General features: G+C 35.9%; 1 protein-coding gene across 11 annotated transcripts in view; it reads left to right on the top strand.

Moving 5' to 3' along the window:
* Positions 1-27,182, top strand: part of LOC121319852 (CUGBP Elav-like family member 2) — a 168,107-nt gene that overhangs the window by 79,311 nt on the left and 61,614 nt on the right. The window contains exon 1 of one of the 11 annotated variants that reach the window (XM_041257729.1): positions 2,296-2,556. The exons of the other annotated variants lie outside the window; for them this stretch is intronic. Within the exon in view, the coding sequence (XP_041113663.1) occupies positions 2,483-2,556 (74 nt within the window). The 5' untranslated portion in view covers positions 2,296-2,482. Of the gene's footprint in view, positions 1-2,295; positions 2,557-27,182 lie in introns of those variants that run through there. 11 annotated transcript variants of the gene reach the window in all.

Here is a 27,182-nt window from a genome sequence, read left to right as displayed (position 1 = left end):
TAATTGTAAATGGATGTAATAGCCTTCTTTGGTTGCTAGTGTTAATCTAACTTGAAAAGTTTGCTTAAAGGCAGAACATTACAACAATCTTTTTTCAGGCTACATGCTTCATTGTCGACAATAGACCAAAACACAAGTTCTTGTGAGGAGGATTTTTCACAGGTTGGCATGTTTATGGTAAACTATTCCTAAAATAGGTTCACCCAGAGGAGTAAAATATCAATTCTGAAAGATTTATCAGATGTATTTACACCCACAAGACTGTTACTGTTCAAATCTGTGACTCCTACTGTAGGGCACTGTATGTGTGGAAAACAATTCTATCCATGGTGCAGCATCATTCTAAGTATAATACTATGTGTATCATGTATAAATAGATACAGTTTGCTTCAGAGAGAAATACAGTGCAAAAGCAGTTTTCTTCTGGATCCCTGGAGCACTGCAGTTGTACCCTTAATGGTAAAGGCATAGAAGAACTTTTGGAAAGCATGCTAAATATTAAGTATAAGGGAAAATCATAGTAATCTTGAACATTATTGTGCAAATTTACTGTGGTATTTTTTTTAACTATTCCTTGCATACTTTTGGGCTTGTTTTTTATTACCACAGTACCACACTTTGATCCTGGAGAGTCAATGTAAATTAAACTATATATTCAAGGGGAGGTGAGAGAGAGAGAAGCAGTCAAAACATTTTAAAATATTCAAGTTGTTATAAAGAGAGTCATTAAAAGGAAACCTTCATTTTAAGTTAATCCAATAGCTGCTTTAACTCAATTATAAATTGAGTTCACCTGGAGCGTTACAAGGAAGCATTTTATGCATTGGCTTTATCAAAGTGGTTTTTAAGGGGTTAATCTTACCTTATGCTTGGAAGTTTGATCTCTGAGTGATGTCATGATGAAATTAACATTTAAAATCACCACAAACAAGCAACCTGAAAAAGTCAAACCTCAGAAGGCTTTAGGTAACTGCTTTTGTTGCTACTGCACTGTACTGTATGGCCAATGTCAGCTCCTATAACATTAAAATATTGACACCCAGCTATGAAAGCACAAAAGCACTTACAGCTGTGTAAATGTGATATGTGTTTAACAGTAACTGTTACATAACAGGGCTATTAAGAGCTTGTTATGAAATGAAGCAGATCATTGCTTAAAGGTTAAATCCACTCATAACACAGTTACTAAGCATTTTCTCTTTTTTTTGTTGTTGTGAGGCTAAAATCATTTTACAGAATTAGGTGTGTGTTAGTTCTCATACATACATTATACTGGGTTATTGTGCCAGAGCAAATGCTGAATGAATTTGGCCTATTGGGACCTGGTGATTCCTGTAAAATAAATAGGTTATTTTGAGAGAATCAACTAAAGCAGAAATATTAAGATGTTATCATTCTTGAGAGCCCTTGGCACTGGCTCTGTCTTTAAGTGACAGCAAGGAATGTGTTTTAAAAGTGTGGTATGGTGTAGTTGTTAAATAAAAGACTAACCTGTGTGCTTTTAATGCTTTCACTCTGACCTACTTACATACTGCTTTACCCCTGATAGCATGATTAAACATTGCTTTGAAACCGTGATTCCCTCCAGGGATCTGAGCCTGGGAAGAATATAATAAACTGTTCTGAAGGCATAAGTCAGCTAGAAGACTTCCCTCTAGTTTCATCCAGATAATTCACAAGTAATTAAAAACAACATAAATATTTTAAGCAACTAAGTAAAACAGTAAGAGCCAGTACAACAGACATGAGGTGGAACGTGGTGTTGTAAATGACATGTTTGCAAATATGCATACTGTACTATTGAACAATAAACAGGAATGCAAAAGAGTAAATAAACGCCAGAGTACAGTAATATTTTATTTTATTTGGATAATTAAACCTGAAAATTGTGCTGTTTTCTTGTTTTGCATGGTAGTTTAGTTTACAGTAGTTTTAGTAATTTACCTTTTTTTTTATTATTAAAAAAATCAAAGGGGAAACATGGATTTCTATACCTCTGGGTCCTAGAGAGCATTCATTTAAATCAGGGAACTGGAATACATGTCGTATATGATATAATTATGGGGATTTGGAGTTTAAAAAAAAAAAAAAAAACCTGTTAGAATACATGTACTGCATGTTGTCTGATTGTTTTATTTGTTTATTTATTTTAAAGCAATAAAACCCTAATAAAACTGCTGATGCGGTATTTCTTGTTCAACACTTATTTTTAGATAAATGGTTAATTGCAACCGCAGCACTAAGGATGTCACGCCTACCACTTCAGCACCTGGTGTTCTACAGTTGCCTCAGCAGTAGGGATTTCGGTGGGGATTGGAGGAAAATGAAGGGGGAGAGAATATGACAACTGCCGACTCTAGCTACTGCCTTGGGGAGGCCTCCCGCACCTGTCCCTGTCTTTCTCGTGGTCAGCTCAGTTGTTGAATCGGACAAGCGTAGAGACGTTCTTATTTGCCACAGCGGCGTGCACACAAAAAAGAACATGACTTCTTCGTTTAATCTGGATTTTCTTCCTGAAATGATGGTAGAGAGACGATTGATGGGTTCTGATAGAATGTGAGTACAGTGTTCATTAACAGGGTTGGTTACAGATTAACATAAATAAATAAATATCGATAGTTACATGCTACAGTCTAGCTGATCGTTGTGTGTCCCTTTTGCTTAAAGGGTTTGGCGCGGACAACGAGAGCATGGATAGGCTTGACTAAAAAATAAATAAAGGCAGTGTCCTTTTGTAAAAGGCTCGATACATACAGGTTTATATTCATATTTCATTTTATAAGAGTTTAAAACAATTAATCCGTTACTGATGTACAATTATAATTGTTGTCCTCGTTACGCTGATGAGTTTGTTCTGTTTCTTAGTTAGAAATGTTTTACTACTTAAAAATGCATGGATGTCGGTACTCCATACTTGTATTTTATACATGAACTCTAACGAATGAACTAGAAACGTATTAAGTCTAAGAACTTCCAATAAAAGTTGTCATTGTGTTCTTGACACGCTATATGCTGTACTCAAAATGTCAGCATAAATGTTATTTTGTCCACTAATCTGCAGTGTGTGTGTGTGTGTGTGTGTGTGTGTGTGTGTGTGTTTTGTGAATGAATGATCGAGCTACAGTCTGCTGAGACGGTGGTCGCTCGCTATGGCCATGATAACCCACACGCAACTTTGTATTTATTGATTGTTTCTACTATTTCTTCCGATCGGGTGAAAAGTGAGGTTTTAGCCAACCTACATTATTTGTATTTTGGGTGGGAACTGCAATTGCCCATATTTTTGTAGTTGGCATCATGTTGGTATAGATTCCGTTTTCATAATGTTAGAATTGAAAGATTTTTTTTTCAGACGAGGTTGTTAGCACTGGATGCTAATTTTTCTTATTCCTTCCCCCCTGATGCAGAGATGAGTGAGAGTCCAGCGCAAACAAGTATGCACGTCACTCCTGAGTTTGAGGGTGAAAACAACACATTTGCATTTAGTTAATTTTGGTAATAGTTTACACTTAATCATCGTATTTCGGTGTAAACAGCCCACATTGAAATCGCATTGACTGGTATTGTAAAGCAGTGTGTTATTATTATTATTATTATTATTATTATTATTATTATTATTATTATTATTATTATTATTTGTTTGTGATGTTTGCTAAAAACGTGGCATTAGGAATGTAGATATACTGCATTTTTTATGCATGTTTTGATTATTTTTACGAAGAATGGCAATATATTTGGAGATGGACCTTATTTTGGTAGAATACCCTAGTATGAAACTAAACATAAAGAAAGTGAGAATAATTACTTTGCATACGTTGTATTTACATCCTCGTCTCTATCCTCCGCTGAGTAGTGACAGGGTAATAGTGTAGCCCTTTGAATACCACGTGTTTTTTGTTTGTTTTTTTGTTTTTGTATATTAAAGCATAGTGATCCAGACATGCAAAGTATGCGAAGGAGCTTTTCTTCTAGGGCTTTAGCTGTCAGTTGCTAACAGTAAACAGCAATGGGACTTTTTGTTACATGTTGCTACACAAATTGAAACAGATGTTGCATTTAAGGCTAAACGTTTTTGTTTTACATAGAAATGTGTATCATCTTGTAACATAATACATTTGTATCTTGATGTTTGGTGTGCAAAATGACTTCCCCCTTTATTTTATATAAATATAATGACCTCACTATGCACAGCACATCAAAGTTTGTAATCTCACTCTCTTACAATAACATAATCGTTTGCTGACAGCAAACTTTATTTGTAGAAAATGGTTCCTTCCTGAGAGCAGTAGTGGTGTAATAAAGAGGATACCTTAGTGCCCATTTTCTCTTGCAGCTGTGTTAATTGGGTAAGTTATCTTGGTGTGTTCTTCTCTCTCACATGCTGTGGTCAGGAGAAGCAGAAGATAACAACTGTCAGAATATTCATTTGGTAACAGATAACACACAAAAAAGACTTATTATTGTGCAAAATGTATTATTTAATTTGTCTATGTCCCCCAATTATAAATACAATGTACAGTCCTGGGCTTCTCAGATTAATATTCAGATGTTGTGGATAAGCAGTTCCATTTTAATGTCTGTACTATTTAGCTGATTGTCTGAAAGCTTGTAAAGCTCTCAGACAGCACTAGCTGTATAGAACTTGTTCAGTCTCTAAAAAGTTGTACATATAAGGCTGGAAAAGGGCATCTTTTTAAAAAAAAAAGATTCCTTGTGCTTGTCCTTTTGTTGTTAATCTGACAGGGTGCAGTTATACATCTTAACAGCTTCAGAATGGCAACAGTTTGCTAATGTGGTAAATATGTTATATTTTTTAATATAGATTTATGATTGCAAGCAATGGACCATTTGTCATTCAAACTTTGCCTGGCTAAGTCTAGCAGGGATATATCCAGGCAATACAACTCTGCTTTCGTTCCACATTTATGAAACATTTTTATTCAGGCATGTTCCTGTACGTGTGCTGGTCATAGAAGCATATCTGTATTTGATCCATTTTATTCTGAAGAGCCATAGAAAATGTGATTTGTTTGCTAGATTAACTCATGTGACATGTATCTTCTGACTGCATAATTGGCTGCATTGACTGTAAAAAGCAAGCTAAGAGAGTTGACTAATTCCATTGAAATGTCAGAAACCAGAAATTTAGAGTACTGTAACTTTTTTCCCTTTTTTTTTATCAATATTTGTCTTGTTGAGTTTGAATAGTTTTTTTTTTTTTTTTTTTTTTTTTTTTTTTTTTTTTTAATTGGAGCCCAAGGTTTCTTGAGTTCAGCATTAAATTAGTTATTGAGCCATTGGGAATAAAATCTCTCTCTGTTCTTGTCAATCGTTAGAAGCTGTACAAAAAGCAATCCATTTGGTTGTACCCATCATTGTAGTGGCCTACATTTGTGGAAATTATTTTGTAATTTCTCTTCCTGCTCTTAAACTATGTGAAAGTTATTTTGTTGTTATCTGGGGGAGGCCCTGTGCTTTAACCTACAAACAGCTGAAGGAGCGCTACTAGTTTGTTTTTGTTTTTTGTTTTTTACCTGGTGTAAAGCTAGTGAAGAAATATCGTCTTAGTCATAATTTCTTATCTTTTTTTATAGTTTGTACAGATGACAACGTAAGGGAAAGGGGGGGCAAAGTAGAAAGGGAGATTCACTTTTATTAAAATGCATAGTGCATTGGAAGAAGTGTTTAGAAAGGAATGACCCACAAGAGAACAAAAGTATTTTATTAAAATAATTTTTTGACATTTCATGTGATTTTTGTTTGTTTGTTTTTTTAGGTAAATTTTGAAAGTTGAGAACTTGGAATGTGCCTCATTTTGTATGCTTGTGTTCATATGTGAAGGAAAACAGCACTGACTGCTCTGATTTAGTATGCCAGTAAGAACCACGAGAAATTACCTTTGCAGCTCTGTGAGTGCACCTCAGTCCTTTTGAGCACCCCATAATCAGTCTAGGGCCTCTCAGGCTGAGACTGTCTATTTGATTTTGAGATGTGTTCATAATTTCTTTATGATGACACCAGTGTTTTATTATTATTTCTAATCCTTGTGTGTGGAGTCCAAATATATATAACATTTTTTAGCAATTATATCCTAAGTTGGGTTAAGTAAAAATTGCTGCCATTTTCCCTTTTTTTAGCAGACTGTCAGTGTTTTAATTTCACAAAGGAATCTTCATGCACTCTGTAATTTCTGTGCATGTTTAGAGTTGCATTACACAGTGGATTTGAGGCTGCATAATAAATTACATATGAGAAGCGGTTGTTTGAAATTAAACTCCATTAACTCAAAGCACAAGTCATTACATATTAACAATTTGCAGAATGGTCATGACCACTTCAAAAACTCTAATACAGTGTTTAATTGGATGATGAGGGATTTTACAGTGATTGATCAACTCCTTTTGTTTCTTGGTAAGGTTGATTTCCATTGAATAAACTAAACAACTGTCAGGATGTTTTTGTGGTACATAATTAACACCTAGGACAAGAAATACACAATTTAAAAGCTACTGTAGCAGGATAAAAATGTGAATCAGACATGTTCTAATAGGAAGACCTCTTTCTTGTAAAACACACAAATTCTTCCAGTTATTTTCTAGTCTCATTTTAGAGATACTTGCATTAATGTTCATCTATTATTTGGAAGAAAGCCTGCCTAATATCTTCTCTTCTGCAATGTTGTTGTTTAAATGTATCTCCTCGTCATGGCAGTGAGTGTAATTCCCCAGAGCACCAGCTGTAGTAAAGCTGCGAGGGAGAATGTCTGAAACACTGTTAACAATGTTGGCATGTTGAGTTGGAGCACCTGTCTTGAGTGTTTACATAGGCACCGGGACCTAGAGCACAGTCAAGGAGAGACGAGGTACTGTTAAGAAAGAGCACATCAGGTGTAACATCATAAGAACATGTTTGCTGTGTACGATTTGGCAACAATATGAATTTCTATCTCTCTTTCAAGTCTCCCTGAATCCAGGATTCATTTAGCTACTGTAACAAACATTCCTTGTACATTATCTTTTAGAATCCTAACCCTGTTTTTGAATTAGACGACTAACCCTTTGCAGTCCATTTATTCAGTGTTTGTCAGGCACGTCAGGTCCAATTTATTTTCACATGCTGTTTATTTTACGTGTGTTGTTTAAAATATATTTTTCAGAGTAAACAGGTTTAAAAGGCACTGCATATCAACAGGACATTCAGTACTGCATCTCCAGTTAAGCCCTACCCCTTGTTTGCTGTATTTTTCAGATACCTCTCCTCAATAATGCAATCAAAGTCATTATTTTATTACTATAACATCTCCAAAAAGCTGTGCAAATGTCTGTGATATTCATGAGCCATATGTAACCCAAACAGCTGTATTTAAGCTTTTGTTTAAACTATGGCAATGGACTCAGTGGACTGACTTTGTTTTTGCTGTATACACATTAAAATGAATGATTATAGCTCAAGTTAGAAGTGTTTCTGACCAATTTACTACTAACTGGAGAAACAACAGAGCCGTCATTTCTGCTATCTGATTTCACAGGGTTAATGTTTTTTTGTTTTGTTTTTTTTCTATAAGGGAAAGTATTGACCTTGGAGTTATTGTTGTTTTCACTTGACACAGCTTTGTTTGTTCTCTACAACTTTAGGCATTAGTGTGGTCCTGTAAATGCAGATTGGGTAACAAGCTCTCTACTGTCTGTACTGAACCATACTTAGTATTTTGTCATTTATAGCCTTACCACTGTTTCTAATGTGTAAGTATCTTAAACAGATTGTCATATCCCACACTCCTTCCCAAAAGCTGAAATGCTAGCATCTGGTGCCTCTTAAGGTTTGTGCTGCCCTTTGTGCTATTATGTAATCTGCTTGACTAATTTTCTCAGTGTGTGGAAATGGAAAAACATTACTGTTTCCCAGAAGTAGAATGCAGGTGACCACATTGTTTGGTTTTTATGCGCTAGTGTTTTTAATAATGCTGTTTTGGTATCTTTGATATTGTTGATTTTGTTTCTGAACTCGTTAGCCAACGTTGTCATAATACCAGGATGACAAATGGAAAAGGGCCGGATGCAGGCCTTATAACGTAGTGTCCATATGTCCTTATAGATGCTTTTAAAAAAGGATGTCAGTTTCCTCAATGCACATAGGTAGCACCACTAGCTTTTCATTACTTATTATCTCATTCTGATGTAAAACAAATAAGCTTACTCTACAAACCATACCTGTTTGCTAACATAAGCCATCATTATTTAGAAAAGATTATGAGTTCTGCCAACTAAACTTGAGAAAAACAGAGATTTGGCTGGGAAAAGGTTATTTGAAAGATGTCAGTTGGTGTAAATCTGGGTGGTGGGGGGGTTACATATGATTAGGGCTTCTGTTTTTTGGTTTTATTAATTACATTTTTCGATGCTTATTATTAACTATGAGTTTTATGTAAATCTTTTTTTTGGGGGGCTTTTGATTTTTATATTATGTGTGGAATAATTGTTTCTTACCTTGTATGATGAACTAACTCCACTCACAGAGTGAAATCCCTGTCTCTATGTTGCTTGGGTCAGGAGAAAAGCCGATCTCTTCCAAGAGATCCTTTATATAATAATTTTTTCTGCACCAAGTAATGTCCTTCATCTATAAAGCCTCCCCTTCCTCGCGTGTGCATGTCCAAATTTCTCCTGCGTATGCTTGGGTTAGGATTCTATAGTTTTTGACGTTACGTACTTAGATTTTCTGTTTTTTTTCCCTCCTTTCCTCTTTTCTCTCTAGCACTGTTAGTTATTGCCAGTGACTGTCTGTCTTTTCACACACATGCCTTTCACCATCTTGTGGTAGAGAGGTCAGTCTTATGTGTGTTGACATGTCAGATACACTGATTCAAAGGGCAAAGGCTCCCCCAGTTCTGCGTTCTGAAAAATCACACACTTCATCAGCTAAAAATGTTAACTAAAAGAAAAGGCAGTTCCACAGAGCGTCGGAGCTCCTCCCAGTTTCCCCCAAGGACGAGAATGAGTAAATCCGCTCATTCCCATGGCAGCAGGGAGAGAGATGCAGCGGCCATTACCGAGACCCCTACCGAGGACCCCTACTCCACAGGAATTCTTGCCCCTGGTAACCAAGGATATTTTTTTTCAGTGGCTGCAAGAGTTTGAAAGCTGACACACACAGTATGGGAGATGATGACATTACGGACTCTGCCCCTGATGATGACGGGTCAGTAACTGGAGAGGGTGTTTCAATGGTATACACTAATGCAGAGGCGGCTTTGAGAATGATATTTTCCTCTCTCAACGCTAATACCCAGACTTTACTTAAGGAGGATGATTTCCTGAGCGTCTTAGAAGCAAAGGATAAACAAGCCTTTGAAGGTTTTCCTTCCATGAGGGGGGCCTGTTGAGGCTTTATGGAAAAAAAAAACAAACCTGAATATCTGTCTACACAGAGTAGATAAATTCCCAAGTACCACTGGACACAAAGAACATCTTTTTATGCAGCCCAAAATAGATACTATAATGTCTACACCAACCACCAGTGCATCTTCCAAATCCTCTACACCAGTGGGTGCAGACAGGAAAATCGATACCTTCTTGACGAAGGACTACACTGCCTCCACTTGCAATATGCGCATCAACAATTATCAAATCCACGATGCCAAATGTCTGCTGCATACAGACCCCTACTCCAGATAACGTCGAACTCGCCATTCAGCTTGCAGAAGAGGAAAAAAACCCGAAAAAATTCAGCTGCAGGCGGCATGTGATAGCATTGACAACAGTGCTAGGGCTGTAGCAAGTGTTGTCTCTGCAAGGTGTGTTTTTCAGATGAAAACATCCTCCTTTACTCCTGACACACAATCCAAGATCAAGGAGTTACCATTTCAAGGAGACTTACTATTTGGCACTGACCTCAAGGATTACCTAACAGAGATGAAGGAGGCAAGGCAAGCTATTAGATCCTGCTCAACAACAGGCAGAGGCATACCCCCTAATAGGGGGTATTTTAATAGGCAAAGGTTTTTCAGGCCTCAGCCAACACAATCAACCTTTTGTGGCTTTGTCAGAGGTAGAGGCAGACATTCTACATCCTCCTGACATTTTCTCCGTCAGCAAACTGTGTCAGTCTACCCCTCACTTATGGCAGAAAATAACATCAAACCCCTGGGTTCTGGGGCTCACAAAACACGGCTACAAAGTACCATTCCGGTTCCAGCCTCCAGCAACAGGGATGATCCGGACACAATTGGACTGGACAGGTCCAGAAGGGGTCTTTCTATAGGAGGAGAAGATCCATGCTCCTTTCCAGTGCCATAGAACTGGTCCCCTGAACTTCGCAGAGGCAGGGCCACTACTCCAGATATTTTTTAATACTCAAAAAGAATGGGAAGTTAAGATCCATTTTAGACCTCAGAGGCCTGAACAAATACATCTTAACAGAAAAGTTCAAAATGGTGTCTTTGGACACTGTCATCAGGGCTGTTCAACCCAGAGGCTGGATGGTCCCTATAGGCCTCAAGGATGCCTATTTTCACTTTCCCATACACAACAATTACAGAAAATACCTTCGGTTTGCCATCAAGGATGGCATGTAACAATTCAAGGTGCTTCTCTTTTGGATCTCCACAGCCCCCAGAGTGTTCACCAAGGTGATGGTAGAAGTTGCTTCACATCTGCGAAACAAGGGCATCCATTTTTACCTCTACATTGATGACTGGTTGATATGAGCCACATCCAGGGAAGGGGCATTAGAACAGAGACACAGCTTTCAACTTTCAGGACTTTGGCTTGTGGAAAAAAAACAAAAAACTTTTAAGCGGTGAGTGTCAAATAAACAGCGTGTGTGAAAATAAATTGGACCTGACGTGCCTGACAGACGCTGAATAAATGGACTGCAAAGGGTTAAGCATCCTTTTGTTTTGTAGTTAATTCACTGGGGTAATGTAAGGCCTACACAACTTATTCTTTACTCCTGGGATATTTTTCTACGTTAATGGGTTACATTTTGTAACGTCTTGTTGTAAAATAAAGGCACACACACGGGGGCCACACCCCCTGCACCTGCTGTTATGCTGTCTCTGCCTGCGTTCTAAGCAGCATAATGGCTTTTATTATTTTTAATTTTTTTTAAATGAACAAATAGCCAAACGGATATTTAAATTATGAGCAAATATCAGAAAATGAAAATCTTGTGTTCATCCCAGCACTAGTTTTAGGACCGAGTCAATGATAGATACGAGTCAGGAAGGAGGGACATTACCCAACTGCACGGAAAGGTAGTTTGTTTTTGTTTTGAAGTATTTTTTTTTTTGGATGGGAAAGCGGTGGTCAGCATTAATTGGCTAAACCACTTTTTTTTTGTTGAATCGATTTTTATTAGTTAAAGCCGAAAATCAGAAGCCCTATTTATAATACAGTTTAAAATAAGAACAAAGAAAGCCATGTGGGAGATAGACAAGAGCTAATCTAAAGAAAATAGCCGCACTTTGTCAATGTAACAAACACTGTTTATCTTGGGTAAAAGTCTCTTGATGATCATTTTGGGCACATTAATTCCTTAGTTTTTTTTTTTAAACACTACTCATTTTCATGTCATTAATATTAATGATCCCCTATAAGAAATAAAGTACAAGTGCCAACTGTGCCAGGCAATTTCACCTGTCCTCGAGGAAATATTGTGTGCTTCGACAGTGGCATAAATGGGAAAAGCCTGGCTTAAGAGTCTCTTGTGACCATTTTCAACAGATTCAGTGGATTGCAAAAGGCTGGAAATAAGTATGAAAAGGTTGCCACCGCCGCAACAGACATGTAGCAGCACACAGCAAGATGACAGCTGTCAGTATGGAGAAGAAAAGGCAGTGAACTATGAGACCCTAGTAAAACATCACCTCAGGCTGAATAATCCTTGCTTCTGCAGTTGTATTAACTCATTGCACACCATGCAGTTATTTTATTTATTTATTTATTTATTTATTTATTTTGCTCTTGTTTTTTAATCTGTCTAATTCTACTTCTTGGACTTTGTGCATGTGGGTTAATACTTATGTCTTAAATAGTCAATAACTTGATAATGTATGACATCAAAGTTAATACAAGTGACCTAGAGTAACATATTATCCTGACTTTTCCAGTCTCATAAATAGAGTACTATACTTTTTGTGTACTACAATGCAGATTGAAACGGGTCATCTGAGTCTCTTGAATTATTGGCTTTTAGCTAAATCCATTGAGTTTACAACGCCACCTTCCTTATACAAGTATAGAGATTATATTAAGCTTCCCCTACATTTACACTGATGTAAAGGTTACTTCTGAATGCATTACATCTAATAAGATAAACTGATAGCTTGTCTTTTCCTGTTGGCTAAGGAGCAGAATGTTTCTTAGGTCCCTGTCACAAAGATGGCTGCAGTGGGTGACGTCAGACCAGAAACAGGAAATAAACGACAGAGAGAGGTGGAGTTTGGTGGATCTGAGCGAATGGTTTCGCTCAGCATTTAATAAATGAACAGACAGCCAGAAAATAAATGGTTGTAACAAACACAAAAACACAGGACACCGCACATTCGCCAAAACAAAAGAGACAAACGAAACAGACTAACACTACACAAAACACGGTGAGCAGATATTTTAACTTTACGTTATTATTTTATTATTTATTACCTCCATCTCCAATCCCGTTCTCACTCAACGAACACCCAACCCCGAGTGGGTGAAAACAAGTAGCTTTTATGCAGCTGTACCGTGACTCGATTGCTAATCAATCATTCAATTGGAGTCGCGGTACAATTGCATGTGAATTAATAAAGTGCAATTCCTTTTACTTTTTCGTAATATGTGTTGTAGTTGTTTCATAAAATAACCAAACATATACTAACAACAAGTATTACTGAATTACTTGCAAAGTTGGGTTATTAGTTTTACAGAAATAAACCATGTGTTTGAAATGAGCAGTATCATAAAAATCAGTGTAAAATGTGTTGCCACAAAACTCTTTGCATGCAAATGTTGATTTTCTTATAGTCTACAATTCGTAAAAACAAATAATTAACAGTATAAGTAATATCTATGTATAAATATGCTAAATATAAAGTACTGAAATTGTTGTTAGAATTGGTGTCAGTTCATTACAGATTTTATCTCAACAAGACAAACATGCATTTTGAATAATATATTTCTCATGACATGTTTTATATTGGTAGAACCATGTATCTTGATTGTATGACAAATTATGCAACCTTAAAATACTATAGGCTTTTTTGGTTAACATTTAAACCCTGTAAAAAGAGAAAATTCAAAAAGTCTTGGAAAAGTCATGAGAAAATTGCTGAGAAAATGTTCAATGTTATTTGAACTGTACTATATGTTAAAGACTACCGTTTTGTTTTCTAGGCTGCTTACGCAGATTTCTTTTTTTTATGAATGCTAAGTAACGAACTTGGAAACGAAGACATATAGTCATTCTTTTTTAGTGATTTTGAGGATCTAAAGAATGATATTTAGAATGTCAGTAGCCCTATGTATGCTTCTGTATAGATAGCCAGGTAGGTCTCCTATAGAATTCATGGAAAGTAACTACAACCGCTTTAATATTTCTATGTTGCTGGGGGCCTTAAAATTGAAAAACTGTCAAATTTTCAAATTCCTGAGTGATTTTTAAGTGCTTGTTGCTTCTAAAGTAGAAGAGCTATCTCTTTCAAATTGTTTATGTGTGCTTATAATTTAACTGGCTTTCTGTATGCAGCTCTGCTACTTTCTACCTACTTTACTGTCTGATTTAATGACTCCACAAAAAGGCTTCAGGATGAAACTATCGAAAATGGCCCCATCTTTGAAGGGCTGAAACCTCTTGTGGGACACAAGTTAACAAACTGACCTTTAGTGGGATTTTAGATGAGGATTTGAAGGACTTGTGGTAAAGTAAGTGACTTGGTAATCTGTCTCCTTCACAGTTTAATAATTCTCTGTCCAGGTGGCCACTGTGAAGGAGACAGATTACCAAGTCAATTATTTGACCACAAGTGCAGTATCTATGGTTGCAGTGTTTACTCGAAATTACCATAGAGCACAGCATCAAAGTGCAATTCTTTACAGGAGAGTTTTCTAAATCGCTTTTCTAAGACCCAGAGCTCTTACTGATCCAAAAGTAATACGGTAGAAGCCATTTTTATAGATGTTGATAGTGAATGCCAGGAGAAGAATATCCCCCTGAATTACGAACTTCTTCACACTGATATGAAGATTCTGAAGTAGATGAGCCTTGAGCGTTCCGGTTTTGCTTGTTTAGTTTTCAATATGTTATTTATGTAAAATAAGCTGTAGTTCTAGACTAATGTGTATAAGGATAGTACATTGTCCAGTTGTTTAGTGTATACTAATGTGCTACGCTTACAATATTGCATCAGACTTTGCTGTTAGTGTTATCCTTTATTTTTTTTTTTTTTTTTGGTTCCTTTTTTATTTTGCCATTTATGAATTTGGTCCAATGTAGTAGATTACTTGTATAGCTATTAATTAGTTTATTGTAATTTTGTATTTTTATTTATTTATATTGAAACATGTTTTTTTTTTTTTTTTTTTTAATATTTTAAGGGCAAAAATGCACTTTTTGCTGAAACAAAAGTTATAATCTTTTTTTATATAGCACCTTTCATACACCACCACAAAGCGCTTTATGAGACTAGGGTGTGTGAACCACACATGAGTTGAAGGGTCACTTATAACAACATCTCACTCGAAAGACAGCACAAGGAGGTTAAGTGACATGCTTAGGGTCACACAACAAGTCAGTGGCTGAGCTGAGATTTGAACTGGGGATCTGCTGGTTATAAGCCTGTTTTTTTAACTACTGGACCACACAGTATACAGGCAATATTTGTTATGAATTAAAAAATGTATTAAAAAAATTAAAATAAATAAATAAAGGTTTGTGTGTGTGGTTCTACTTTTGCTTTTAGTTGGGTAAATTAAGTGTAACCTTTGGCATGTCCAGGTACTACAGACACTCAGCTTTTCAAAATGGTGTCTCACGCTATGCTTTAAATGTATACATTAACTCACATAATAAGTTAAACCCTGCTAATCACTTCTCAAAAAGGTAGAAATGCGCACAAAAATGTGGCGTGTGGCTACAACTGCTACCTTTACATATTTTAAGTAGGAGATCAGTAAATTATATTTATAAGGACATTACTAAAGAATTATTTTCAAGTGGATTTTTAAACTTTTGTTGGGACAAAAAACTTTTCATTAAGTTTTCTTCAAAATGTGTTTATTTTCAAATAATATTAATTTTCCTACATTTAAACTAATGTGAGTCCTCAGTCCCTACTATTGTAAAATATTTATTGTGTCTTGTCTATATTTAGGGTAAAGTTGAAATGGTTTCAGAAATATTATTTTTACATTCCCAGCTAGTTAACAGGTGGCTAAAGCATATGTTTAAACTTTTCACAAGACATTAATTAGGGGACAGTATCTCAGGTTACAGTACATTAGGGTTTCTATTGAAGTTGTGAAACATGCAGCGAGCTGTGACATGAACACCACCTCCTCTTCAAGAGAAAAGAAAAAAATAGGAATTAAAATCACAAGTATACAGTAGGGAGAAGGTGCTTTTTTTTAGGGTATGAAATTGCAAAGCCTTGCAGCTGCCTAAGGTACATGTACACACTTTGCCATCACTGGAGTGTTATGAATCAGCTAATGTAAAGTGTTTATATATAAACATTTTAATCATTTATTGAGAGTAGAACTCTGCAGAGAATCATAGAAAAGACCTAACATAAATACTTATTGCCAAAATACAACTTTCTTGCTTTTGGCTGACCCTCATTAAGACATCAACTTTTATTAGCAGATGATACAGATTGGGCAAACTTGGCTATGCAGAAAGTAGTCTAGAACTATTTAAACATTGTATAGAAATGTATGAACCTTAAGACAAGTACAGGTACATCCGGTATAGTTGGTGTTGGCCTGTCGACGTAATGTTTAATGTGTAATGTATTTCATCCACCCAACAGTCGTGAAGAATTTTCAGCTTTTATATCTTACCAAAAAAATGCCACCATTTATTAAATATGAAATTCAATCTAGTTAGTATAATGGATTTACTATTGTCAAAAATGGACAGAAACTAGTTTTGGTATTTTGACTGAAATAATCTTTTCAACTGTTGTTTCATAACAGTCTTTTTCATTTTGTTTTGATTTTACTTTTTATCTTTCTTCCAAAACAGGAAACGTTTATATTTAATTGTATTGGTTTCAAACCAGCCCGTTTTTTTTTTAAATCACCCCTAAAAATTATATAAAATGAAATAACAACAATGCAGAGAGAAATGCTGTGAAATGCAGAGCACAAGGCTCTGTCTGGGTGTTTTGCTTCGATAATTAAATTCTAATAAACAGATGAACAAACAATCTCTAGAGGCAGCAAGGCTTAGTTAATGAAAACATGAGCGCTTACAAATACTTACAACAGGAGCTAAAAGCACTTGGAGGCATCGGTAAGCTAAAACAGTGGCTCTCTAAATGTATTGAATAGTGGATAAACATTTTTTTGGGGGGTACATTTGTAGTGTTAATGTTCTATCTGAGATTAGTGTATTAGGTTCCTTACTAGCTCCCTATTATGAAGGATAACAAGGAGCGAGTGTGCATTTACTAGTCAAGAAGGGAATATTATATTATAAAAGGGTATCGCTGGTCAAGTAGAGGAGTAAGATGGGGGTGACACATGAGAATGAAACCAAGCATGATTTTTTAGTCTGTGTTTTGACAAAAACTGCCTTTCATAGTGGACCAACATCAGCAAAGCACTTTACAAGATACAAGACTAGGGTGTGTGAGCTAAGGAGATAAATGACTTGCTCAAGGCAAGTCAGTGGCAGAGCTGGGATTTGAACCGGGGACCTCCTGGTTATAAGCCTGTTTCATTAACCACTGGCTTCATCACAATGCAATACACAGAAAAGCTAAATACATTTTAAACACATACAAATCAATAACTCTAAGTGGTGGTTAGTTTCATTTAATTAGGTTTCTCTAAAATGAACTGCTAACCCATTGAAGATAAATAAGTAAATACTGTGGCACTGAAGCATGTCACATTTCAAAGTCCCACACAGAAGCGTTATATACTTCTATTGAGCAGTTATGTTAAAAACCCTAGTTGTTAGAATAATAAAAGCACAGTTCATGTGAGATAATAGAATAAAATAGATTTGTATAAAATAGTGGCATTAAAATCCAGTATAAAAGAAGTAACTTTGATGTATGAAGGTTTTCAGCAGTGACACCAAGATCAATGGCTGTATTTTCACTCAGTGAAGCATGAGGTTCAGATAAGCAGTTAGCCAGAGAACTGCTGACTGACATCGCCCTTTACAGTTGGCATTTGGTCTCGCATATTGATCTTTGGTGTCAGCACAGGCAATTATAATGTGGTTGTGCCTGTGTTAAGATAGCATTGTTTAATATAGTCATTACAGTACTTCTTTTTTCTCCATCAGTCTGAAATTTGTATACCTTTTCCAGCACTGTAATTACAGTGCACAGCATTTGTTGCAAACATGTTTAACTTAAGTAACTACCAGTGTTTTTTTTTTATTTATTTTCTTGTACAAACAAATATATACTGTCATACATTCAGAAAAAAATAAATCTCATAGAATCAGTTTGAGACATTTTTGATTGAATGAGCAGATTTTCAAATATATGTACATGTATGAATCAATATTGTTTTGACTACTGATTGTAATTGACAATAGTCTTAATTGACATACAAAAAAAGTTTTATATTGATTATGTATAGAAATGAATTGTGTGATGCGAATGGCAACAAAACATACCAAACGTTGTTTAGGATATTTGACTGTCTCATGAATATTTTAAATATTTACAGTGAACAAGTGGCCACACTTTTCTGAGCACTTACGTAGTTGTTGAAAACATGTTGGCATTCTAATGCAGAATGTTTTTTCCTTTCCCAGATATATTCTCAGACTAGAATGTAAATACAAATGTGCATCACCCTACACTGGCTGTGACGCTTCTACTCTATTGTCTGATGTTTGAAACACAAGAACTTTTAGGGCCAGACTCCATATTTTTGTCTTCTTTGTCCCCATTCCATCTCTCTGAGAAAAACATAAAGTTCTCTCTCCAGCTCTATATGCATGCAACACCTTTTTTTTTTTTTTTACAGATTTGGGGGATAATGGAGGCACCCTGTTTCAAAATACCGTAGTAGTACATGGATTCCTTATTTGCTCATAAAGGGGGTGGGGGAGGGAGGCCTTGGTAAAGTATATAAATCCTAATTTACAGCAGATGTACTACACTGAAAGTCATGACTGTACTGTGTTTTTTTGTGTTGGTTTTTTTGTCTTCAGGATTCAGTAGCTCTCTTCAGTAGTCTGCAAATGATGAAGTAAATTAGGAGATCTACTTGTCTTTTGCAGCAATTCATCATCACTGATTGTCGCCACTGACAACCAAGGTATTTTTAGATAAGTAAGGATGTGGAAATGTTCCATCTACTGAACATTAGCTGATTTCATTACTCAAAAATGTCGAACTCGGTCTGTACCGACAGTTTAGATTTAGAAGAAATTTTGGTAGCAAGCCTTTCTGATTTTGTAAATGCATCTCTCAAGCATTTGCCTTTGGTCCATTACTTCCATTTCTGTGCCCTGGGGCCCCCATTGTGAAACAAAATTCCTGAGAGCACTATCTAATGCCACAAGATAGAATTAAGTGGCAAAATGATTGATGTTCTAACATTTCAATATTGAAGCATTGTTTTAAAAAACTATTTGAAATGCTTTTTCTGTTATATTAAAAAATGCAAAAAGAAGTCCCACACAGGCCTGATATGTGTAGTAAAAGACTGTTGGTTTCTTAAAGCAAAGGGTTATTTGTTCAGTCTTTTGCCTTCTCAGTTTACACTATTTCCTCACACCAGTTCACTTTACATTAGTTGTTATGAGCAGAGTGATAAGGAGTTACATAATTCAGCAGTGGAAGACAGCTGGATTACATTCGATCACTAGGTGAACATGTTGCCTTAAACGTTGAAGCCAGGATTCAGCTGAAAAACAATCAGATGGTAATAAACCTTTGAAAGAGATGCAATGTATGTGTTACTATTTTATTGCTCTCCTACTAGTTCAGCTGAGCTCGTATAAACTGTTAATTCTTCAAGGCAGACAAAGGGAAGTGACTGATGATCCTAATAACTTTATAAAAAAAAGTACCTGCAGGGCTAAACAAAAACATGTAATGAAGACTACAGGATCTGACTGAACTGCAGAAATAAAAAGCTATGTTTTTTTTCAACATATTGTTGACCATATACTCCAGATAAGGTTTTGGGTCATTTTCAAAGTGAACAATCTGTCAGTCAAGCTGGTAAGAAAACCGAAAAGTTCACAGCGGGCTTGACTGTCTCTGTATGACGTTTAGTGCAGTTTAATGATAGAGATCTGTAGTTACATAGCTAAGAAGGGATGCATACATGAAGTCAAACATGGCCAATTGGAGATTGCAAAGAAGCTAATGTAAAATATAGGCAGTTCTATAAACTGACAAATGCTTCCAAAAATATAGAGGTTAAAGTGGAATGCATTCCTCGATCTACAGTTAGATAATTGGATTATAATGCAAGCAGAAGTTGTACAGTATTTACATATTTCATATGGAAATGGCCTGGCTTATCCATCTAATTCACCTGGGGGATTCAGTAAAACTAATGCTGAAAGTCTTTTTGCAATGCTTGCACGTTTTAGTATAGTTTGGAACTATTTTGTTAGATAATTGTATGAAAATCAAGTTATTTGGATTAGATTGATTTTTATTTTAACTACATTCCATTATTTTTTTATTTTTTTTTTATTTTAAGAGCTGTTGCTCATTTATATTGCAAAAAATGTAAATAAGCCATTCTGAAAATGTCATTTATATGGGTGGCTCAGTTTGTAAAACCTAGAGTACGTCCAGCTGCTGTGCATTGGGAGCGTGATATATCCAACCCTGTATTCCCATTATCAGTGCTCCAAATAAGCTGTTTATTTTTTGGAGCCTCCAGGCCCCTATTTTTTTCATTCATGGTCCTCTAAACAATAAAATGGTGTCCTATTCATACTGTGCACTTAAATGACGTACATCCATAGTTGAGACGCTGTTGTTCTAAAACAGTAAATAACACTGGAAGCAGAGCGATTGCAGAATCTAACGAAGTTTGCTGTAGCCTCTTCCTGTTTAAACCGAATATAATAGCAAGTAAATGTACATGCTACTTTCTGTCCCACTGTAGCAGGTATATAGATAGCTAGATTTGTTGTACTGTTGCAAAGCAGTTCAGTCTTGTAATCGTGAAGGATTGATAATTTTGAACAGAGTACCATTTCATTTCATTTCTTGGCTGCCGAATACAAGCTTATGTAGGAATCTTTATGTTTTATGCAGTAATAGTTTGAATGGTGCTCTGACTCGCAACTCCAAAAAGTCGTTCCAGTCTGTAATAGGCAGAACAGCAGTGTTCAATTGGCCTGACCGATAGCGGATTTCAAAAATTAGTTTAGTTGTAAAAATACCAGAAAAAAATGATATGTGGGCCAAATTGATAGTGTACAAATGCACAGGACATCAGCATCGTTTTAAAACTCAGACTATTTTTAGAATGCAGATGCCAGAGACTCCACAGAGATTTAAAAAACTACTGCACGCCTTCTAGAATGTTACAAGCTGATCAGTGTGCTCCCTCAAACCATGGAGGTGCATGCATATTTTTTACATGGTAGAATTGCAGCTTTAGAGAAAAAAACGTTTCTTTAGAAAATCTGCACTTTAGAAAAAAAAACACCAGGCATGTGCTACAGCCACCTGAATGGACAGTGTGTGTATATTAACAACATATGTTATATAGATTGCCAAAACAGATTCTGAATAAAAAAATAAATAAAAAAACTTTAGGTAAAAATAATATTCAGATAACAACCAAAAGAGAACAAAGGGAAATGTTAAAAATCAGGAAAGACAGGGCATCACAACTCTGCTATGGAGTGGCTAATTACCAGACATGAACCCCATTGAGCATTTGTGGGCCGTCCTTAACTGATTCCCTGTGAGTGTCCCAGTAAAGCCACTTACGACTCCTTAACACAATGTGCCAGGAATGGGCCGAAATCCTGCAGACCAGAATTTCTAATCTCGTCCACACTATGTGTACGTGCGATGCTGCCTTGCATAAGGGCTGCACCACAAAGTATTAATCTATTGTTTTGCCAGTGCTAACTATAGTTCTAGAATATACAGGTGTTCTTTGAAACTTGGGTTTCTGTTTATGTATGTCAAGCCTCGGTATGTGTAATTTTCATGTTATAATATACATCACCAGCAGTGTCTTGTGGAGAGTGAGGAGAGCTTATATGTGCTTATCAAGCTGCATTTACCCTGGTTTCAACTTCACTTTGACCTGTAACTTAAGGTGTCTGCCATTTTGTGGTGACGTTTTGTTTTTGCAGAAGAATGCCATTAGATATACGCTTTATACACAACTGTATTCTTTATGTATGTGAAGTTTGACTATAGCACAAAGGGTAAAAACTGCAAAAAGCGTCTTATCTTGGAGACTACTTGAAATTGTCTTATTTACTGGGTTACACAAACATGGCATGCCAAATACAACAAGCCAGATTATTCTTTGGAACCCAGAGGATTAAGTAATTAAATGTTCGCAGATTAAATTCTGGTTCCCTTTTGGTAGTAGCAGATTTCTGGCACTGTTTTAGTTAATTGGAATGGGGATGAGGTGAGGCACAGGTGATGCATTTTGTGTAGCTTTGGCTAGTTAGGGAAATTGAATCCTCTGTCTCCTGCAGATAAAACACTAATATATACAATCCCTTACAGGAACATGATAAATTGCAATTAGCACTTCATTTATTTTTAAACTATTTTGAGAGCAGAGCAGCAAAAACTGTTTTAGGTGGAGGAAGAAAGATATCATTGAAAGTAGGTGAGATGTGTGAGCTATGCCATCTGCTCAGCTGTAATTGGTATGCATGACAAACTTTTTCCAACCCATAAATTGTAATTAAAAAGTACTACTTTAAATTCACTAATGATAACATCATTATGATCTACATGCTTGACTAAAAGGCCAATTATTGCATGTTAAGTTGACTTTTCATGTTTAATTTGAGAATACTATAGAATGTCTTCATTAAAATCATCCTGTGTACATAAATTAATTGTTGTAGGTTTAAATGTAAAAGTACATTATTTGTAGATGTATGTACTCATGCAGTACACTGTACATCAGAATTCTGTTAGTTGCACAGTATAGACACACATTCATAATATTCTTGGTAATGTAAGGACTCTGGCATTAGAATGATACTCGATGTTTTAAAATTCTGCGTCTTCTAACCGCCTATAAAGTATGTGTGTTACACATCCTAATCATACCTTAAGTACAATGAGATAAGTTACAGTCACCGTACAGCAGCTCAGTAATAAACTGGTTCCATTCATTTGTCATCTTTTTTTCCCAAGCTACAATTAGAGACCCGCTTCAGCATCTAAGGGATGTGCGTTGAGATAGTTTCTGGCTTTTTCATTGTGTCACAAATGCTTTCACTGCATTTGCATGCAGTCAAGTGGGAGCAGCCTGTGCCTACAGAATGCTTTGTGTGATGGCACACGGAAAAGAACAAATTAGTACATATGTAAAATGCAGTGCAAATCAGTTGCACAGTGTAGGTTGCTGTTGTAATGGTGAAGGATTGTCATTTTTTATGGAATAAAAATGATATTCCTTAACTTTGTACAAGAAGATTTTACTACTGCGCTGTATTGGTATTTTAGATTTCAGATCTCGTAAATTTGTATTGTCTTCTCGACTTTAAAGTTGAGAAAACACTCTGAAGAGTCATTCAATGTAAATGATGTATGTATGTATGTATGTATGTATGTATGTAAACAAAATGTGCCATGTGATCTTACAGTACATGATAAATCCCACAATGACTGCACTGTAAACAGTTAACGCTTTTAAAAGCTATTTGCTCTGTCTTTATATTCAACAAGCCATCATTTGTAACTATTGCATACACTGCAAGTAGATTTTATTTTATGTCTTATCTGTAGCGCTGTAAACAATGATTTGCTGTTATTGTGACATGGCCTCTTAGCAAATTAATGTTTATTTTGTAGTGGCTTAGTATTTTATTTATATTTCTTTTAACATAACAGTAATATGATTAGAATTCATAGCACCAAACAGGGAGATGATTGCAAAGTCATGAAAATGAATGACTACATGTGCTTCACTTCATTCGGAGGCTTTCATTAAAAACTGTTCTGTAAGGCAACTATCATTCCATTTTTTTTCTAGAAAACATTTTAAGAAATACTTTGTTTATTCTTTTTTATGTGCATATCCTGTCTGTTATCATTGTTTATACCTTTTTAATGTAGCATGTAAGATGTTTTGGACAGGTCAGTAATATTTAGTTAAATGCATAAAGATTAAACAGGCACCTTTTATATGTTTATGTGTAAACTTCCTGCATAATGGTTGGTTGACACAAAAAGGAAATAATAATTATCAGGGTAGGAATAATAATGAATAGGCTAAAGGTATTATATACTAGAATAGTTCTTGGTTTATATTTGTTGATTGATTTATTTGAAATAAATTAGACTTGTCTGTTTCTTAAGTTCAGTGTATCTGTGAGCAGATGTGCATTGTGTGTTTTTTTTGTTTTGTGCGAATAGAATGCAATACAGATTAGAACTGCAGAGTAATCATCGCTTTACTGATTGTATGATTTGTTACTACTACTAACTGCTAACATACCGCAAGAATCAACACAGGCACAGGGGTTTGACTTATTTTAATCACAGTTCTAACTTGGCAGTTGCATCATTCCAATTCCATGTTGCAAACATATTTTTTTATTAACTTGTGTATATATATATATATATATATATATATATATATATATATATATATATATATATATATATATATATATATATATATATTGCACCAATTCTCCTAGTAGCGAACTGGTTGAATAAACACAGTGGAAATGAAAGTTGACGTCCCCTTAAGGCTACACTGTTGTAATTTAAACATAAGTGACGTGATTAGACATCACCATGCTAGTGTGAAGTGGTAACTTTTTACCTAATCTTTAGAAACATAAACACTGAATTACATGTGGTTTCAGAAAAATAAATTGATAGTAAACCCTTTTTTTCACTTGGGCATTGCTGTATTTTCATGTTTTTAAAATCAAGTAATTAATTTTGTGTTCCACTTCAGTTGCTTGTTAAACAGTGTTTCCTTGGCAGTAATCACAAAATCTGAAATGCAAATTAACCTAAAAGCTATCTACAATATTACAGTAAACAAAACAAGAAAATAGCCGCGATTATGTGCTGGGGCATTTCGTTATTGTATTATATCTCTGTTCACAGTACGGTTCGCAAAGGGCTTGACTCTCTCTATACAAAGTTTTGGTGTAGTTTAACGACGGAATGATGCAGCTACACAGGTAAGAAGGGACACCACGCAATATCGAACATGTCTGATGGAGGCTACCCAAGGGCCACTTTGTGAATCAAACATAACCAATGGAGGCTGCAAACGACTTAAGAAATACTAAAAGAAACAAAAATTGAATGTCAACTGTTTTAGATTAGAAACCTTAGTCAATGTCTTCAAAGTTTCATATGTTTGTCATTTCATTTTAGTATTTATTTTCATGAGTTGTTAACTATATTTGTTACTAATGTGTTTGAGTTGCATTATTATATAAAAAGTATAATTTTATACAGTAGCGGTAATAAATTATAATAGTGCTAAGTATTGTAATAGTTGATGGTGTGGCAGAGTGGCTCTGACCTGAAGTATGCTTAACCACATCAAAAACCTATAATAATACTGGTTGGGATTTGAGTGTTGTCTTCAAAATGGTTTGGGTGTCGGGGCACAATGTGTGCTCGGTTTTTGACATCCATCGGTGTCAAAGGGATCATTAACTTGCATTTACAATCCAGATGACTTATTCAAACCTAGGCACTATTGTCATAGCCCTGACAGCACTATTAATAGAGACACAGCACTAGACCATTTTCTAAATGTAGTGCAGCTGATGTTGGGCTTCCAGGCAAGGTGGTCTGGGTATGGTTCTCAGAGCAGTCAGTTCTCTGGTCCATATTCAGATATCATTCAAATAAGTGCTACAGCTATAGACAGGCCAGCTACAGTGTTCCTGATGAGTGAAATGTTTTAGCATCACAGTGACCAAAAAGAAAAAAAAAGCTACGGCTGTGATATGTAATACAAGATTTTGTAAATGGGCTGTCCACTATATTTAAATTTCTTATGTGATGTCACAGACATGTATACAAAGCTATTCCATTTATTCCATTGTTTAAAATATGTATGATGCACCCAATTTGCTGTGCTATTGTAACATAAAGAATACTCTGAGTCTCACGCATGGCATGTAAATATGGAGATGTCTGGTTCATGATACAGTTGTCAACATTTCAAAGGAATGTATTGTTTTTCATTGCCAATTGGAACACGAGGCCCAGTAGATAAAAGGGAATCGCAAATTAAGCATTGTTGTTTCAAATGATCATTTATAGCTAACCTCCACTGCAAAATATTCATTGTGTTTTTATTGCCAAAATTGTGTCCGATGGTCATGTTTGTGTTAGTTTTCTTTTTGTAAGTTAACTGTTAATTTCTAGAAAGAGATTATCAGCATCATTAGCAGCAGTTGGTATGTTTCCTTAAACGAGAGTATAGATCATTTTAAAAGTTTGCTTTTATTGTGACTCTTTGTTTTGTGCATGTTTCACCTTTTATTAATGTTTATTCTTACTTGCCATTTGAACATTAAAATTATTATATATCTCCCTTGTATCCAAACACACCAGTTTCACTATCACTATCTCTGACATTTTATCATAGCAATTTGCATCATCCCCTTGGGCAGGACCTTTCTCGCCCTTTAACACACCCCACTGTAAGGGGCTGATGTGCCTCCACCAGCACATCTACTCCTTCATCTCCGTGGACCAGACCTCTCACTTCTCTTTCATCAATGCTGAGGGTCCTGGTTGGACAAGGCAAATGTATCCAATACAGTCATGGTATACCTATCCAACGTTCACTCTGCTTCTCTCTGGTGTCTGCTGGAGGGGCCAATATCTCTTTTCCACCCAAGGATCAATTATTTTTTATTAACATAATAAATATATTATTAATATATTTAATATGCAGCTACCCAGCAACCTAAAATTTTGACTCCCTCTGAAGACCTTCATCATCCTCCTGCTTCTCCTCAACAATTAACTTCCAACCCCCCCCCCCCCCCCCCCCTCTTCAAGAGCAGAATCCCTCCACCACCTTCGGACCCTCTTCTACTGGCCTCCTTTGTATGTTTATTTATTTTTTTGCTTTCCAGCGCTCGTCACCCCCTCGAGGGGAGTGAAGCTCACTACTTGCCCTGGAAGTCTGGCCGTGCCGACCTCCCTCAGCAAATCTCTTCCATTTCTCCTGCTATCCTGTTTTTTCGTTTTCCCTGGGGGGGAAGCAAAGCTAACTTCCCAGCCTCCGTGACGGCGAATCTCTGCGAGTCAATGGGAGACCCTGTCCCCTTTTCTAAGTCACAAGCACATTCCTTCCATTTCTACTCCCAAGGTTATTCCTTCACATAGCCCTTGCTCCTGTCCCATGAAATTTGAAGCAACCTGTTATGCTAAATTAAAACTATGTGAATTTTGTTTCATCACAGGATTGAACAAGAATAAAATCCATGCATTATTTTCAGACATTTCATTGCTGTCTATACTTGTTAATATGTAAAGGATAAACAGCCCAACTACTCATTTTAGAAAATCAATTACAAAATAAATTGCTAATTTCTATCTGCCTGTCACAGTTGGAGTTTGCATGTGTTTACCGCCACATCAGTGGTTTTGTTTTATAGCCAATATGCATCTCTTGAAAGTCTGGCAAGTTACCATTGTCAGTGTACTGTACTTACCTTAGATTACTTCTATTGTATGTGTGCTATGCCATTATAAGCGTTGAAAAAATATATGATAGTGAGGTGGCTTATTTGTGCTAACTGTTTTGGGTATAATGTAGGATCCCCATTGTATGCTAGAG

The sequence above is a fragment of the Polyodon spathula genome, chromosome 8, assembly GCF_017654505.1.
Source record: "Polyodon spathula isolate WHYD16114869_AA chromosome 8, ASM1765450v1, whole genome shotgun sequence".
Classification (NCBI taxonomy): Eukaryota; Metazoa; Chordata; class Actinopteri; order Acipenseriformes; family Polyodontidae; genus Polyodon; species Polyodon spathula.
Note: the sequence above shows the minus strand (reverse complement) of the source record. Positions and strands in the feature narration are given on the sequence as shown.